The sequence below is a fragment of the Protomyctophum bolini genome, assembly GCF_963924005.1.
Source record: "Protomyctophum bolini genome assembly, chromosome: 5".
Classification (NCBI taxonomy): Eukaryota; Metazoa; Chordata; class Actinopteri; order Myctophiformes; family Myctophidae; genus Protomyctophum; species Protomyctophum bolini.
In genome coordinates this window covers 40573136-40591723 of record NC_137866.1, presented here as the reverse complement: position 1 = coordinate 40591723, position 18588 = coordinate 40573136, and the positions used below count along the sequence as shown (strand labels likewise).

At 41.0% G+C, this 18588-nt stretch overlaps 2 protein-coding genes across 2 annotated transcripts; both read right to left on the bottom strand.

The window, feature by feature from the left end:
• Positions 1 to 90: 90 nt before the first annotated feature.
• Positions 91 to 2591, bottom strand: ocstamp (osteoclast stimulatory transmembrane protein; the record flags this gene model as incomplete). Its single annotated transcript, XM_080762959.1, has 3 exons — positions 91 to 444; positions 706 to 1726; positions 2551 to 2591. 3 exons carry the CDS (start codon positions 2589 to 2591, stop codon positions 91 to 93), a joined length of 1416 nt encoding a protein of 471 aa, XP_080619085.1.
• Positions 2592 to 6197: 3606 nt separating this feature from the next.
• Positions 6198 to 17387, bottom strand: slc13a3 (solute carrier family 13 member 3; the record flags this gene model as incomplete). The annotated part of the gene is made up of 13 exons (XM_080762958.1): positions 6198 to 6383; positions 6928 to 7065; positions 8662 to 8823; positions 9297 to 9409; positions 10821 to 10918; positions 11335 to 11439; positions 11549 to 11641; positions 11957 to 12082; positions 12198 to 12377; positions 12533 to 12602; positions 13918 to 14096; positions 14997 to 15262; positions 17280 to 17387. The coding sequence occupies 13 exons, from the start codon at positions 17385 to 17387 to the stop codon at positions 6198 to 6200; spliced, it is 1824 nt and encodes a 607-aa protein (XP_080619084.1).
• Positions 17388 to 18588: the final 1201 nt, after the last annotated feature.

The following is an 18588-nucleotide window of genomic DNA, read 5'->3' as shown; positions in this document are numbered from 1 at the left end:
ATCAGGTGCTGGAAGTCATGATTCAAAGTTGACTGAGGGCTAAAACGCAACTGTAGAATTACCATCAAAATAAGACCAATACCATCCATTTTAACTGGCTGGGTTAACAAATAACTTCTGCTTTGTTCGCATTTTCTGCAACAAGAAGTCAACTCTCTTTTTTTCTTGCTGTTTGAAGAAGGATCCAGACACTTTAGTGCGTATTCGCCTGGCGTAGACCTCCAGAAACACCAAGCAGTAGCTCATCAACCATAGAAAACCCAGCAGGAGTCTCACACCCAGGTGTGGCGGTGACATCGGGTTGGACATCGTGACATCACAGAGAGACAGCTCAGGGCTGAAGGTCAATTTATAATCCCGGTGGAAGTTTGTCAGCTCCTGTTTCCCACACCATTCTGGCGCAATGGGATGGAAGATACAAGTCACTGGCATAAACCACTCGGCCTATCAGAACAAAAGACATGATGGCACATGAAGAACACTGGAATGGTACTTTGTCAATGTATCTAAACTCAATGTCCTGCATGTATGAATCAGATCAGTCAGATGTATAAAAGATTATGATATATCAGAGAATTTGAAAATCAGAGATTCAGATTAATCAGATGAATCAGAGAATCAGATTAATCAGAGAATCAGATGAATCAGAGAATCAGATGAATCAGAGAATTGGATGAATCATCAGCACGCAATCTGTCGTCTCACCTTAAAGTTGACACTGATTCCTGCAGAGGTCGGTGGGAAATCCAAAAGCCAGGAAACACTAATCTGAACGATGTAATACACAACATGATCCAAGGCAATTATGAGGCTGATCGCAAGGAAATATAGAGTTACCACAGCAAGTGAAATGACACACACAGAACATTCGTCACTTGTTATTTTACAACTCGTCAAACAAGTCTTATTGGCTGATTTCTGGGTTGTACCATCACTACATTTTTGCAATAGATCTTTTGAAAGGTTGGCGTTATCAAAACGCACCGATGTCAAATAAGATTTCAAGTAGCGCGCTGACTCGATGATTAGAAGAAAAACAAAAATGGCTGCTAGGATGCGGTTGGACAGCAACTTGTAATCATTTAAGAAACTTCTGGCATGTGAAACATTCATCTCTATCTGCCCACTCATATCCTTAAACAACCTTGTGACCTCTGACACGTCAATATGTGTGAACTCATCAAACTTCTTCAAGTTAGTGACGATGTTCAACTCTCCCTGTGTCTGTTTCACTTTGATGGCCGCGTCCACGAGGTCCTTCTTCGCTCTGGCCAGAGGGTCGGTCGAGTTCAACAGAGTCCTCACGAACCCCTCCGAGCTGCACTTCAGAACGTGTGCGACGGCCCCGACGTTCACCGCGATGTTCGGGATGACGTTCAGCACCAGGACCATCACGGCCGCGGAGACGATGAGTTTGCGTCCCTGCGCGGTGCAGACGGTCGGCAGCGTCAGGGCGAGGACGCAGCGCAGCGGGTGACAGAGGAACGTGCACAGGAACGTGCACGCACTGTAGACACCGGCGGTCCTGACGGACATCTCGTGGTCGTATCTCAGGGTGTTCCACAGCCAGTGGTACAGGAGGCCGCCCGTCACCACGGCGACCATGAGACACAGGGACAGCAGGGTGAGGACCTCTCTGCCCCCTGCTGGCCGGGTAGTGGAGTAAACATCCCAGAGGTGAAACACGGTGGACAGTAGGACCTCTCTGATGCAAGGAGGACCCTTCCTGGGAACAAAGTGGAAGAAGGCTGCCCTGTAAATTCTTCCTGAGTATTCATTTAACTAGAGAGTCAGTGTATAAATGTAACCAAATTGACCCGTAAATGTCTGTTTGGTTGCATTTACTGTACAGACACGATAATAAGTAATTGATCCGAATGATTTAGACACATTCAGCAACGGCTCCAGAATATTTTGACTGTGGTGACTATAGGGGGGGGACTGGCCATTTAGAACGGGGGCTAATGAATGGTTTACAATAGAAGTTGGGTTTGTCATGTCAATTGGGTTTGTGGGGAGGGGAGGCTTAGGGGGGCTAAGCCTCCAACAGAGGGAGCTAAACCCCCTTTCCTAGCCGTCCCCTGGAGCCATCCCCTAGCCTGACATGAAATGCCCTCGTCATTTACTTTCTTTACTATTTGATTTTATGCTATGATGAAGAACTACAGTAAAATGTTGATGTAGGCCTACATAACTGGCCAGTGGCCATGTCAGAATAGATACATTGATAAATGAACACTGAAGATTCTACTGTATATTCATTTGTATTATGGAAATAAAAGAATCCTCATTATGTTCATCCACACTTTTGAGACATCAATAGGCCATTTACATCAATAATGGTACAACAATGGAAAGCTTTTATATAACCAATATTGTTCCATTATTATCTTTAACATAATACAAATTGTATTACACCTTGATAGTATGCCGAGTGGTGCCAGGAAAAATATATCCCCAAAATATGAATCAGGATGTCAGGATATCATGAGACAAAGAGAAATAAAAAGTAAAAACATCCAAATAAGAAATTGTATTAATATTTCTTACCTGAGAGTGTTGACAGAGTTTCGAGACTTGATGAAATTCATTGTGTTTTCAGGGTTTTCAGGGTTTTCAGGGTTTAGATGAGCATGTACGTACTGTATGTTCTAGAATATGGACGCTCAGGCTAAAAGGGAAGTATAGCTGAACAGTCATATGGATATTTGTGGAATGACAATCTGAATTTCCACGTGGGAACACATGTGTTCCCACGTGGAAATTCATATTGTCATGACACACAAACAATCATATGGACAGGCATGACACATTTACATAAGTTTGGTTGATGAAGGTAACGTTAGTGGTTGTTAAATAGGGAACTGTGAATTACATCATTTCCCCTTTGCTTTGCTTTTTAATCACTCTTTTCTGTGGTTGCACTTTCTGTGTGATTTCTCTTTAATCACAATAATTCTAGCGTTTCTGGATGCTTTTAGATTGGCTATTTATGGCAAAGAGCTTTTTTTTTTTTTATCTTGAACAAATAAAAAAGTACAGAAAAGAAGTCTATGCTGCCTCAACACAATAACAATATATTTTTTCATTCAAGAAGGGACAGAGAGAAGCAAAAGTTTATATTGTCCGGCCCCTTCATACCTTAGAATATATTATAAAACAATATGTTATAATACAAAAATGAAGTTTATATAATAATAATAATAATAATAAAACCCTTATATTACATACAGTAAATATAGTCCTCCCATTATACTAACTACTGTATAGTATATTGGGTTTAAATGAATAAAGTTGAAGTCTGTCTGTCTGTCTCAGGTTATGATCCGGGGGAAGGTCATGGGCAACTTTTTTTTATACTTTAATACTTAAACTTTTCAGAACTTGAATTTTAGACAGAAAAAAGGATAGGAAGCTTTGGCAGACTCTTTGCCCACATATGGAGATGCCTGACAATACTGGCATTCTGATGTCACAGACAGTAGGCCTACTGACATCATAGATTGACCTGGTACTTTGTGCCAATTTCACCTGGAATAACCCTGTCAGCGCTGGAAACCCTGGCAGTGTCATCCATAAATGAAGTTGAATTTGGTTTGGTTGTGATAGGAGGCCAAAGGGGAAAAGGCAACTAACTGCCTAAATTCATCAAATGATAGTTTGACTAAAACAGTCACACTCGAGACTGCATACTTCCATACAATGTTGTTCCTTCCTTTCCCAAGGTGATTTAAAAATCAGAAAAAATGCAATCTCCTTCTTGCTCAAGTCAAACATGGTTGTAGGGACAATATGCCTTTCTTTCTATAATCATTCACCAGAGATATACGGTTTAACGTGCTCACACTTTGGGACTTGGGCGTCTTGTTGTTGTTTACTCACTTGTTGTATAGTTGTTTGTCGATGGCGATTGATGACTGCAAGGTTGGTATTATTGGTAGGAGTTTGTGTTGTGTGAGTGTATGGTTCAAAATAAACGGGGGCAAACAAAACAAGAACAGGCTCCAGACATAAACTAAATAAAGGTCTCAAAAAACAGACGAGCGCAGCTAGGGTTCGATAACAAATAATAAAGTAGGCTACTTTTCTTTCTTTCTTTCCTTTCTTTCTCTAACTGCGCTGTTTGTGCGTTGCGTGCAAGCTGTTGAAAATCTGTATCTCTACTGGCGTCTTTCTTCCTACAGCTGTGAGCCTGTGGCTTAATTAAAGGGAACCATGGTGCCATTTCTCAAGGCAACCAGTGGGGGCGCCATTTGGTCAAATCAAATAAGATGGCTCCTACAATGGTATTCTTTCCTCCATCTAACACGTACGTTACACAGATTCATGCTGTCCATTGTGTCCAAGTCATCATTCTGGTGTTGGGTGACTTATAGTTTAGACATTTTGAACTGGGACACACAGGGCCCCTGGTCTTCACTGACCCCACCACTAACTAACAGAGTTCAGTTAACCATGAAGTTAACCATTGTGGCAAACCTTGTGACTTTCAGACAATTTACAGCATCAAGCAGACGTCAAGGTATTTACAACCTCATGGTCCTTCTCAAAGGGGCTCATGTAATATATCATGGGTTCTAAATGTTAATATGAATGAGGAAATACATTTCATAATACACTGTATACACACGCACGCACGCACACAAACAAACGTTCGCTCATATATCATAAATGTATTTCTTAATATACCAACTTACTCTAATCATGACCACGATATCACTCTTAATCAAATGAATGTACAACTTGCAAACAAATAAACTTTTGTTCAGTTTATTTTAAATGTAACATGTTATGCAATACTGCAAATCACGCAGTAATTTGTCTGGATTCATATAGACTACAGTAAGACAATAATTGTAATTTCATTCGGACAAAACAAACCTTCAACAGACCAGAATATAGCAAAACATATATATATATATATATTTATAATAACTAAGAATGGGTTGATTTGACCTCTGAGTGATTTAAAGAAAAACCAAGGAACAAAAAACATTTGAAACATACAGGTCAAAATACAGGACATTTAGTGCCAGCAGATGTCAGCTCAGCAGCACGCACACACACACACACACACTGTGACACGCACACACGCACACACACACACACACACACACACACACACACACACACACACACACACACACACACACATTTTGTTCTTTATTTGAATCCAGAAATTACAATTAATCTTTTACAAGGAAACAAATATAACAGGGTCAGTCCATGTTCACTTAAGGATACACATGGCACCTCCTCCTCCACACAGACAAACTGCCTATAACAGCCGAAACAGAACAGTACTATTTGGCACGCACTGGCACGCACGCACTGGCACGCACACGCGCACACACGCGCACACATGCGAGCGCACACACACAATCACACACACACACACACACACACACACACACACACACACACACACACACACACACACACACACACACATTCTGAAACACACATTCTCAAATGGAAAAATACTTCCTTGCAACTAGCAACTACAGGTCAAGTTGTGGCCGCTCACAGCAGGATAAATGTCTGTCCTGTTGGGCTTTATCGAGTCAGACAGTACAATAATGTGTCCCCCATCATGTTTTTAAATTCTGCATTCTTGAAGCATCAGGACTTGAAGCTTCCCTCTGCTAAATACAACAGCTCACAGCATGAGCCTGAACACAGATGGGCTGCAGACTCCTCAATACTTGAGAATACAAATATTAAAATATGTTGAGTATTATATAAGCTCATTTAATGCATGGCCGGAGGCAACAGCTTCCATAAGTTCCAACCTTTTTATGACCATTATTATTGAGTGCAGTTTAGTTTAGTGTCTATTAATAAACACAATGTTATCAACTAAAGTACAGTATGCTGATAGCGTTGTGAATAAGATAATTTAGTATTAACTATATAATGTACAGTATATACTGATATATTTATTAATACACCTAATGAGTATGACTTAAAAAGTAATGCTTTTATCTTTGTTAATAAACATCATTGAGTATGAACTATATAAGGTATACTGATATATTTATTAACCACTCACACCCTACATACTTTGTTGGCTGGGGTCCCCCAGGGATCTATAGCCCCCTCCGTTTTCCCTCTACAGCAAATCTCTACAAGCTCACAATGTGTCGCAACGTGACCTATTTTGCTATGTTCGCCCATCTTCACACCAAGAGACTAAATCAAAGTGTAGAATTGGTCACTGGGAAGGATGGGATGCGCACATCGATGACATCACTGGTGACGTTGGGGTGGAGGCGAGCCCAGTCTGGGAAGGTGTTCAGGTCGAACATGGCCACGCCCCACGTGTTCATGGCCAGCGCAACGGACAGAACACCGAGAACATTCATGACCACCCCAGTCTTTACCTGTGATCAAACACAAATATCAAACTTAGTATCGAAGAGTGTTTCGTTATTTAAAAATTGTTACAAAGGTTTCTTTGTATGGGAACTTCTCAAGAAGGAGTATGAAGCTCAGAGACTACTTCGCCCATGTGGGTGTATAACATCTGAGCTCACTGGTAGAAATGTCATCTTCTAGGTAGGAGTCCTGGGTTTGAATCCCAGGAAGGGTATCAAATCAATCTCTTGGATTGCAGCTTTAATACATCAAAATAAAGGTAGTGGGTCGCACACACCAAGACTGCAGTTCAAATAGTTTATTTCATATTTGAACAAATACGGACAAACGTTTCGGCTATCCAGCCTTCATCAGTGTGGAGTGTGACTGAATGTAGGTTCCTTTTAAAGGAGTGGTGACATGTTGCAGGTGCACAAAATCACCGCTAATCACCTCATATCACACCCGGTGGGTATACATCAAACAGATTTCAACGTGTTTTAGGAATAGCAGCATGTCAGATAACGCCATTCAAGAGAAATTAATAAGTGGTTTACTGAATTTCCTCACCATGTCTTTCACCATAAGATGTCCTGAAGCAAAGGCGATGGAGTTTGGTGGAGTGGAAACGGGCAACATGAATGCGTATGAACATCCTATTGTTGCCGGCATCATGAAGTACAGAGGGTTGATGGAAACATGCATCGCCTACAAGACACAAGCACACAGCATGTCAACAAAACCACAATGTTGTTACCGTCAGGCAGAAACCTCTTACCTCTATATTTTAATTTATATGTTGTTGTTTTTTGTGGTAAATAAATGGCCTACTTCATCATAAAAGGTCACACAAAAGTAGCAAAAATAGCAAATCTACAAGCTTAATACAAGTCGCATCGGGACGCATTTTAAGAGATCTGCTATTTTTGCTATTTTTTTATTTGAATCCTGAAAAGTAACCGTTTTGGACATACGACAATATATAAAGTAATAAATGCACCAGCATGTTATTCTATTCAAAGAAGGTAACTAGGTAAGCCATTAACGGCATGAACACTAGCGTTCCTATTCTGGCCTGGGGGTCAACATTAGTCAAAATAGTCCATCTATAAGCTCACAACGTGTCACGTTGCAATGTATTGTGAGCCTATAGATTTTCAGCAAAGAGATTTGGTATAGGGTCAAGCATAGACCTCTGGGGGACTCCAGTCAACAGTGAATATGGGTTTAAGTGGTAAACCCATAGGGTGTTAAGGTGTATCAGATATATGCTGCTGACATCTAAAAATATGGTGGTGTGGTTAGTGGGTATATGCTCCTGTACTTTTAACAGTATTGCAAGATTTGCAACATTGCAAAGCACAACAAATCCTCAGATAATGATTACTGTCTGATAACCGCTGTTAATGTCCAACCCATGCACCATTATGTATGTCAACAACTGTGAGAGTTTAACAAGCCTACTGTATGAATCCACTGTTTAACCAGGAGGTATGATGTAAATGGTAAATGGTGCATTTACTGTATATAGCGCCTTTATCCAAGGCGCTTTTACATAGATTGTGCATTACATTCACCCATTCACACACACATTCATACACCGATTGCGGCGGAAGCCATGCAAGGTACCAAGCACATCGGGAGCAATTTGGAGTTCAGTGTCTTGCCCAAGGACACTTCGACATGTAGAGCCGGGATTCGAACTGCCAACCCATGGATCATTGGACGACCTGCTCTACCTCTTGAGCCACAGTCGCCCCTGTGTAAGTATATAGTAAAATATTATGCTTATACGTATAGAGCTTTGTTAATTTATTCTAAGATATGACGATATGGTCTAACTACAGGAGTTATGGGCTGTAGTCCATTGTAACCCAGAATAACTGACATTCCCCTAACTGTCCCCTCATGTCACAAGGGAAGAAATAATATTCAAACTGGATCTCCATATGCCTATATAAGGGCATATCAGGTCTGAGTCATAGTTCAGTGACATTCCTATCGGGTGTGTTTATGGTTATGTCTGAGTCATGGTTCCACGCGAGGCTGTGGTCCTGCCTATATATGGGCGTATCGGGTTTGTTTATGGCAGAACCAGAGTTACGACATTGAGGGGGTAGAACACAGTCTGGTCACGTGGTTCAAGTGAACTGTATAGAATAGATAATAATAGTAATATTCACCCAGTGCACAATATGCATAGTTATTATGATGATTTTGATTATGATTATTATAAACCATATTAACCATGGCGATCATCATTAGGGAGCAGCAGATGTGTGCAGATATGCTGGAGGCACTCACCAGTTCAGCGATGACAGGTAGAAATATGATGATTGTGGCCGTGTTGCTGGCGAACTCTGTGAAGCAGGCCAGGAAGGCTGTGATCAACATGACAGCTGCAGCTGGTGGGACCTGAGCGATAGGCTGGAGGTAACCTCCGATCCATGTGGCCAGACCTGACTCCTATAGGATGCCACCACCACCACATCACCACACAACATGAGCAGCACCATGAGATAAAGCAGGACAAATGAGATTGGGTTGCAAAATTGTGATTTCAGTGTAGTTAAGGAACAGTGTGTGAAAGATATACAATGTACTGTTTAACTTTACATGCTGGCTATGCAAGGGGCTAGCTTGTCTAGATCTGTCTGTCTGTCTAGATCTGTCTGTCTGTCTGTCTGTCTGTCTTGGCCTTGTCCACAAGGCCCAGACTGCAGGCATAGCGGTCAACCTGATGTTCTATCAATAAAGCCATAAAAAGCTTAAAATAAATCTTTAAAAAAAGAAGTACGGTAAGCTCCACAATAATAATAATTCTTCACATAATTATGTTTTATATTTGTTTGAGATATTGAAGGTATTTGTATATAATGGACATCAATGGGGCTCTGATCGTGCTGAAACTGTGACTGACAATAATCAACAAACTCTACCTCACAGCCTTTGGCCATCGCAAAACCTCCACCAAGCAACAGAATGATGTTCCACGGAACCGAGTCTTGAACTTTCTTCCAGGACAGCAGAGGAACATACGGTGTGTTTGATGCTGAGGACAAAACAGTTTAACATAGTTAATTTGCATTGTTATTTCCCACTAGGTCTGTTACAGTACATGATGCAAATTACTTCAGTAAAACTAAAACTATCCAGTTGTAACTGAGAGTTTCCAAATGAAACCAAATGGACCCTTGTGTTTCCATTTAGTTCCATTTGTAAAATAAATGAACACTGAGGATTTCTAGAATATCCTTGTTCTAATTGCTTTCTCTTTTTTAGAAAGAAAAGGCTTCTACAAACCCATTCATGAATCTCACTGATGAAGCAATAACTATTATGGTAATACACATTTAGTAATAACCTTAGTCACAATATTGCCACATGTTTTTCTTCTTTTTATTATAATGCCACTTACAAGTACTATGAGAATATTGTTAAATGTACTCCAGCGTAACATGTAGCCTACTGTAAATGTTGTGCTCAGTCCATGAAACATAAAACATAAAAGCACTTTGGTTTTGAAATTTGGTTAAAATTAAATGAGAAATTCCCTAAAAATGGAACTGTTTAACCCAGTGAACCCAATGTTCTTTTGGGTTCATTGTGAGCTTTTTTCTATTCTTCATGCAAGTCCAGTGGTTTGTTTGAGCAGCTGAACACACACACACACACACACACACACACACACACACACACACACACACACACACACACACACACACACACACACACACACACACACACACACACGCACACACACACACACACACACGCACACACACACACACACACACACACACACACACACACACACACACACACACACACACGCACACGCACACACACAAAAATGAATGAACACACATGCGCGTGTGCTCATATACAGCTAAACACACAGATGTCAAATGCATGCATGCGCGCGAGCACTCACAGAGCGAGACTGTGGCAACATTTTCTTGTGAGATTAATATAATCACACAAACACCTTGTTCAGACTCTAATCTACATCATTAACATTCCTCTGACGATTTACTACTTATTTGTAACAGCTGCAGTTCAAGCTCACATTAGAGCCTTTGTGGTGGTCTGGTTAAAGCTGCAAAATGTTTTAATTAATAAAACCTTATTTTAACCAATCTGTATGGAGTATGTTAATACTTTACAACTAGTACATCTGTGGTTGCTGCTCTTCCATTGAGACATTTAGACCCTGGTGTCTTGCAGGACACCTACTGGTTGACAATGTCAATAAAGTTATTTGAAGCAGACACAGCGCACCAGGTTGGACACGAGATGTGCCGTCATCTTTATTGTACATCGGAAATAAAACCTACATATTGTAGATTAATTCCAGGATGAAACACGAATGACATTTGTTTGTTGCTTTGGTTCAAATTTGTTAATTCTAATTCATTGGTACACTGAGTCAAACGTGTTTGTTAATGTTGTGTGTGTTTAACCTTGAGGGTTGGACCACCAGCTGAGAGAAGGTTTCTTGGAGGGGAAGAAGAAGAGCATTGAGACGATGATGACTCCTGTCACTGCGTCAGAAACATACCTGAAGGAAACACCATCGAATTAATCCTTTTAATCAAGTTGATTTGAATAAAATAACCAATAAAAAAACACCAATGGGCTCAAGCACATCTTCGCGCACAGCCGCGTCAGAAGAACCTGACGCCCGACGTCAACCCCGGCTTTTTAGACAGCTGGTGGATGGAAAAGAAGCTCCACCTCCGCGGCTGACTGACGCGGAGTAGAGCGTTTCCGGGAATCTGCCCGTCGCGTCAGTCAGCCGCGAAGGTGGAGCTTCTTTCAATGAGCCAACACGCCAACGCAAGTCATAATTATGAAGTACAAACCAGAAAACTGCCACAACCCACACAAGACTACAAAGACTAAGAAACAGAGGCATCTGCTGCAGATGAGTGACCATACCCTTGGTTAAGACTGTCTGTTGCATGTGTTTCTTACCCTTTCTTAAAGAACACAGACCAGCCGCTGACAAACTTCGGGTCTCGCGTGAACAGCAGGACGGCGAACAACACGAAGAAGAAACAAATGGACCCTTCAGCAAAACTAAAAAAAAAGTGTGTTGAGAAAATTTAACGTCAGCACGAAGTAGAGTGACGTCAATGTAAACATCAAAATTACGCTCCATGGGATTGACACACACAGAGATCCTCACTTTATGGGTCCCAGTTTTCTGTAGTCATCATCCAACGCGACTTCTGCTTTGGCTTCCGCCATTGCTCTTTGATCCTGTCGTTTGACACACAATCTGTGCAACATGAAGATGTCATAAACTGTTGAAAATGATCAAACATCACACAGAGGGGAAAGAAAAGAAGAAGACGGAAATGCTTTGCTTTCAGAATCACTTCTCAATTTCAGTGCAAAATGACTCATAGGGTCATGATGTTCTAACGGGCAGGGTGGAGGCTATTGGTTTAAGTGGTTAACCACTGTCAACATGGCGTCTCTAGATGTCATAATTTATGTGTGATCAAAAGATTTTCTGAAAGTGCCGAGATCTTCACGCTCACGAGCTTGTAGATCACACGTTCAAATGCGTGATTATAGAATCTCTCCGCACCTTGTGTTCAATCCCCCGTAGAGAAACGAGATCCAGATCCAACCCAGGAACAGAAACACCACCATGAGAGGGAACGCAAATGCAAACCAAGATCCAAAGTTGAGGACATCACAATCTGGAAAGTAACTACAAATCAAAAACAAAGATCAAACACTGATCAATACTTTCCTCCTGAATCACAAAATCTGCCTACATTTTATAGTATATTTTGAGTCGGCACCCAACATGACATGTTGTTGACCTTTTCAGCTGTCCAATCAGGATGAGGTTGGGTGTGGTTCCGGTGAGCGTGGCGGTGCCTCCGATGCTGGCCGCGTACGGAATGCAGATCAGGAAGCCTTTCCACACCTTCATCTGGTACTCTGACTCTGAGCGCAGTTCTTCAGCCGTCCTCGCATCACTGATCTCTGTTCCATCCATCCTTTTTAAGGTGTATTAACAGTATTTATTGAACTTTGCTTAATTCAGTTAAGCCTGAATTAAACTTTGTCGTATGGCAAAAATAGCAGAATTACAAGCTCACAATGCACCGCATCGTCGGCTCACCTCAGATTCATGTATTCATATTCTCCTTACCCGTCTTTTGATAATATTAGTTTTTCTGACGGCAGCGAGTTCACTGACTGCAGCTTTAAGTTGGATTGACCTGAGAGAAGTTGAAAAGAAGAAGTCGTGTCAGGTTATCATCAAAACCATTTCAAGATAATTTGTAGCTAAATATAAGAATGATACTGTAAGTCTTCTTTGATGTTTAATATCTGACTTGAAAGCAGCCTAACATCATCAATAAATTACTTTTTTAACTTTGAATCCAGAGCTCAATGTGTTGGAACAAATTATATGTACAAAGTTCACATCATGGTTTACATATTACAACTACAGGAGAAATACACATTACTGTGCATATTTCTGTGCAGCATGTATGAATAGATAGAACCTAATCACAGTATTTTAACACAAGCTTTCATGACTTGAATACATTTTGTGGCTTTGGTCTGTCAGAGGGAGCGAGTTTTCACACTACATTCCACACATACGGTGTCTGGGTGTGAATGTCCAGCCTCGACACAACGCTGCCTTGTTAGCTAGCAGAACACAGGAGGTTCACTATTACGGCACAACATAATCACTGGATTAAATTCATTATTCGCGGTAATAACAAAGCTGGGTGAAAACAGAGATTATTTAACCTGGTTTCCCTATTTTGGGAATTTGCTGTCAGGGAAAAATGTTTAAATGTTATCATACATGTTCAAACAGAGTCCAGACGGAAGTATGCACATCCCAACAAAAATGTGCAGGTGCTGAAGTAAAATACGTGCATTAGAAGAGGAAGGGAAGTCTGCACACTGAATAATAGCTCCCAGTAGAAAAATCTATTAGATTAGGTACAACGTTTTGACTTTAGCTATAGGGTTGAAATATTATGAAGCTATTACAGTATACATTTTCGAAAATAGATCTAGGAGCCATTTCTTTGTATATATTTCAGTAATAGGCTTTGTATGAAATATTTGTCATCTTCCCTGTGCAATTTTACATAGTTTACAAAGCCTAAAAGTCAAATAGAAATGTACATTATGTTCCAATGTTCAGTGCCAAAATCACAAATAAATCGTCAACTAAAATGTCATGATCAAACTGCCTCCCCCTGGCCAGCCGGGGTGCCTGATGGAGGGGAAAGGAACTGGTTGGAATAACGTGTTCCTTCCACGCGCTACATCCAACCAGGGAAACTCCCCCCTGTCAGGTGTAAAGGAGCAACTTGGACACTCAGGCATGAAGGAAGCATGAGTTCAAGTCCGTTGCTCTCCCCTTGTCCCCCATATATGGGGACTAGGTTGGTGGAGGGTGTGTAGAGCCCAGGATCACATTAGATAAAAATGGGTTACAAAATCGTGGGATAAAAAATATATTTAAAAAAGAAAATGTCATGATCGTTACAGCCCTACAGCAGTTACCATTTAGTATGTCACTGTCTGACTCCTCTATGGACCTGCAGTTCCGTTTCAAGTCCTCCAGGGGCCCGTAGAGACTCTCCAGGACAGCGTTAGCGATAGGAAGCATCATGGCGGTGGTAGCAGTGTTGCTAAGCCACATGGACAGGAAGGACGAGGTCAGCATCATTCCCAGTATAAGCCTGGGAACAGAATGTGGTACACAGTCATCTACCTTAACCAGTAAGGTTTGCAACTTTGCATTCAACATCGTTGACATCGTCCCCCATGCAGGTGTCTGTACTTGGCCCCTTCCTTCCGGTGTTCGTCCCTCCCGACATTATGGACGCATTTGGTACAAACGTCCACTACTCCACTTGGATTTAAGGATGAACTGATTAGAAGTAGGTGGTCAAAGGTCAAGGTCACTGTGGCCTTTAAAAATAATTCTTCATTGACTACATATACTAATACTATAGGCCTATATGAGTCTGGACAGACACGGATGTAACTAAACGGCTACTGAATTTACACCTTTACACCAAATCTACAAACTCACAACAGCTCACAACGTGTGTTGTGACCTTAGCATGTTTGACTATTATGACAAAGGCTACCCAGAAAAGGGACGCTAGGGTTCATGTAGTTATAACATACGACAATAAACGTTATTTGGACCTTTCTTCTAAAGCAGTGGTTTTCAAGCAGTGGTACCCAGCTAAATGATGGAGAGTTGGTAACCAAATGGACCAAATGAAACCAAATGGACCATTTGGTTTCATTTGACGCTCTCAGGAGTTAAATTATTGTTAATTATTATTATTTCATTTACAAGAAGTCTACACAATTAGAGAACGTAAAATAATTGTTACTTTGATCAACCGCTTGCCTGTTATCTCTCCTATGGTACTACCACATATATATTAATACAGCATGGAATTGTGGAATAAATCTATCCAATGACAAAAATAAATTTCTTTGGTTTTGGGAGGCTAAATGTCATCAAATGGTGGTCCGTACGTGGCTCAAATGCCAAATAAATAATGGGCCTTGATACAAAAAGGGTTGAAAACCCCTGTTCTAAAGTTTAGTCTCTGCCTCACCAAGCAGGCTTCACGCCAACAATCTTCAGCACCTTCAGGGCTATCCTGCGATGCAGGCCCCACTCCTCAATGGCCGATGCCATCACCAGCCCGCTGAGGAACAGGAAGTTGGTGTCAAGGAAGTACTGCGGGCAAACGGTCTTGGACGGAAGGATTCCCATGGTCGGGAAGAGGCACACGGGCAGCATGGCGGTGACGGCCAGGGGAAGAGCCTCTGTGCACCACCACGACGCCATCAGCAGAACCACGTAAAGACATCTCCCCTCCTGAAAAAGAACCGATGCCTTGATGTGAATATTTGTGATCTCTTTTGTCACTCTGGACTCTTTTGTGTGTGTGTGTGTGTGTGTGTGTGTGTGTGTGTGTGTGTGTGTGTGTGTGTGTGTGTGTGTGTGTGTGTGTGTGTGTGAGTGTTACTAACAAGACCCTGTATGAGGGATTACCAAGGGTTGAAAGGTGAGCCAGAAAATAGCAGCCAGGAGAATGAGACTATAGCAGGACACTGCCAAAGGCATCAAGAACTGCCAGCCAGCAAACTGGTGCTCTGGGAACCAACACACGGGCATCGATCACGAGGACGCCCCACGCTAACATACGTGGATGTACTCAAGAGCGATGCAGGAGTGCAAAGTACCAACGAACTGGCCAGATGTATGGAGAATCGGGATGACTGGAAACGACGATGGAGGGTCCAATGACTACTAATAATTTCCTAATAATAATGACTCAACCAGACAATCCGGTGCACTTCCCCCTCTTGAGATTCAAATTCCCTTTTTCTGTTGAATTTCTTGACCTCCAACTCCACTTGGCTGGCCAGTCTGGCAGTGTGCCGTGGGTTTGACTCCTGATCTCGACAGCCCTTGGCCTTACTGTATGCCACCCCCATCTCACTCCCCATTTCCAGTCAGCCTACTGTCTATCCCTCTATAAAAAAATATTAAAAAAATAAATGCGCAAAAAGAAAAAACATAAAAGAAATGACTACATGGACGGTGTGATTAGAAAGCCTACTTTCTTTAGTGGAAGCACCCTGATCCCCCCACCACACGTATAAAGGGTACTTTTTGGCCAAAAAAAGATTTGTTTTCCACCGGGGAAAAAATACTTTTAGTTACTCCACTCCTCTACCGATATTGCCAAGAGAAAACCTTCATAGAGAATATTTTTCCTCCAGTGAAAATCCCTTTCTGGCCAAAACGGACCTTTTATCCGTGTGGTGGGGGGCTCAGAGGACTTTCTAATGTCACAACCCGCCTTTGTATTGGTGAGTAGCAAAAACGTAATTTTTATTTACGCTAAAGACGAGAGGCTGGTCTACATTTATGTGACTCCGGAAGTCATCGGTAACATAGCTAAGTAAAAATAATGAGTATATATATTTTTTTAATAATTAGCATAAGAAAACAAATGCTGTCCCTGAACCCTGATACTGGGCTTCTGATAATCACAGTAGGTCTATATCACAAAATATATATTAATTTGAAACATTTACAAAACATTGTGCCATCTATAATGAAGTAATCAAACCAGCCATGCAGGACTGTATAGATAGCTGATAAGCAGTAATGACAGCATTTAGGAACATAAATCCATCTGTTCATTTTGAATGTCCAAGATTAGAATGATAAATATTACTGTAGCCTATTGTATTATATAGCCTATAAAAGTATTGATGTACCGGTATATACACTTGACTATAGGCTACAGTAATGGTATATGCAATGTTGCAGCTTTAAAGGGAGGGGTTATTTAGCTACTTTATATAGCCTGTAGGCTACTGCTGGACCATTTGTGACACTATCAATAGCGTCATCTTAATCTATTCTAATAATGAATACTATAATCTGTGTTGGTTATATTGCTTATCTTATCTTAATGTGAGAACTAAAGGTATAGGCCTAGTAAATAATATATAGTGGAGTAAAAACTACAACATTTAGACTTTTTTAGGTCATGTTCAAAATGTAATGAGGCTACCCTAGCCTACTCTCAACTTAAATCATGGAAAAAGCTGCGCACTCTGACTTCAGAACTATAGAACAAATAATTATAAACGTTAACCATCAAACCAACGTAGCAGTAAAACCGGTCTAGCCTGCATGCATTGAACGAGTGAATTGTGTTGGGTTTTTTTAGCTAATAAATTAGTTTAAACTAATTTGTCAGGAATGCTCCTATATCAATTGAATTGATTGTGGAAATGCTGTGAAACACGTGCACGTAACATAAAGCCTAATATTAATGTCAGCAGCATCATCAAACCAGCACAGCATAGCCTACCTTCTCTGGAAGAGCAAAAATTATAGGCAGAAACAGAAGTGGAGCCAGAAGGACTATCAGCTGTTTCTTTACGCACCACAGTTTCTTTGACACAGCTGAAAGTTCCATAATATAAAAAATATCAAAACAATAGAAGTTCCGTCCTGTTTAGTGCACGGACGTCTGAAACGGCTTGTTTCTGCAGCGTCTGCTGGTCAGAACATTGCAGATCTGTGTTGTTTTATTACTTTGACCTCCGCAGTGTTTTGGGACAGAAGATTAACCATCTGCGTTTACAGGTTAACTCCTCGGATGATGGAGTTTTGGACGGACACGGACATCATCATGACTTGACTTATATGAACTCAACTCAAAGTGTTTTCATAAGAATAAACACGTGAGTGTAGCAAATAGCAATATATTGCACACGTGTTTCCCAAACGTAGGGCCGCGACCCATTTTGGGCCGTGGACCCGCTTTTATGGGTCGCGATAATAAAAATCACACCCGTTTGAAGTGATAGGCCTATATTAAAGTCTACCTCATTTGATTAGGTGATGTAAAACAAACATTAGGCCGAAATGTTATTATTTGGCATTTAATGTTTGTGTTAGGGACAAGATGACAACATTTTCCCTTCATTGTCAATGCCGTTTTGAACATTGAAAACAAACATAAATTTATTTCAATGGCGTTTTTAAAACAAACATTGAACTAAACACAAACATTAAACCATAGGAGGGGCTATAGCGCCCAAAATAATATATAATAATAGGCTATATTTAAATAGTATAGGCATATAGCCTATAGCCTATTGTAGAAAAACATAATAGGATATTGTCAGGGTGCGTTCAGAGGACCCAAAAGCAGTACGACCAAAAAGCAGGATTCACAGTTCAGGATGTTTATTAAACTATAACTTAAACTTCCCATAAAATGGGGCAGGCAAAATAAGGACACAGCTAGACACTCTGACATGAAATGACGATCTGACAAGGAACTGAACACTGGGGTATATAAATAGACAAAGACTAACTAGACACAGGTGAACTCAAAATACAATCAAACACAGGATAGGCTTAAACAGGACAAAGAGGACACAGGTGAAAACACTGACACATCACAAGGCAGGTGAGACAAGGTAGGAAAAGCAACTAGGCAGACAGGAAACACTAGGGACCATACTACAAAATAAGATACACAAAACCAACAGGGTAACAGAAAACCAAACAGAACAGGAAGACATGGCAAAATACTGAACATAAAACAACCACATAACCATTAAGGTCAAGCCACATATTAGTCCAGTGGTTTGGACCTAAGTCAATTC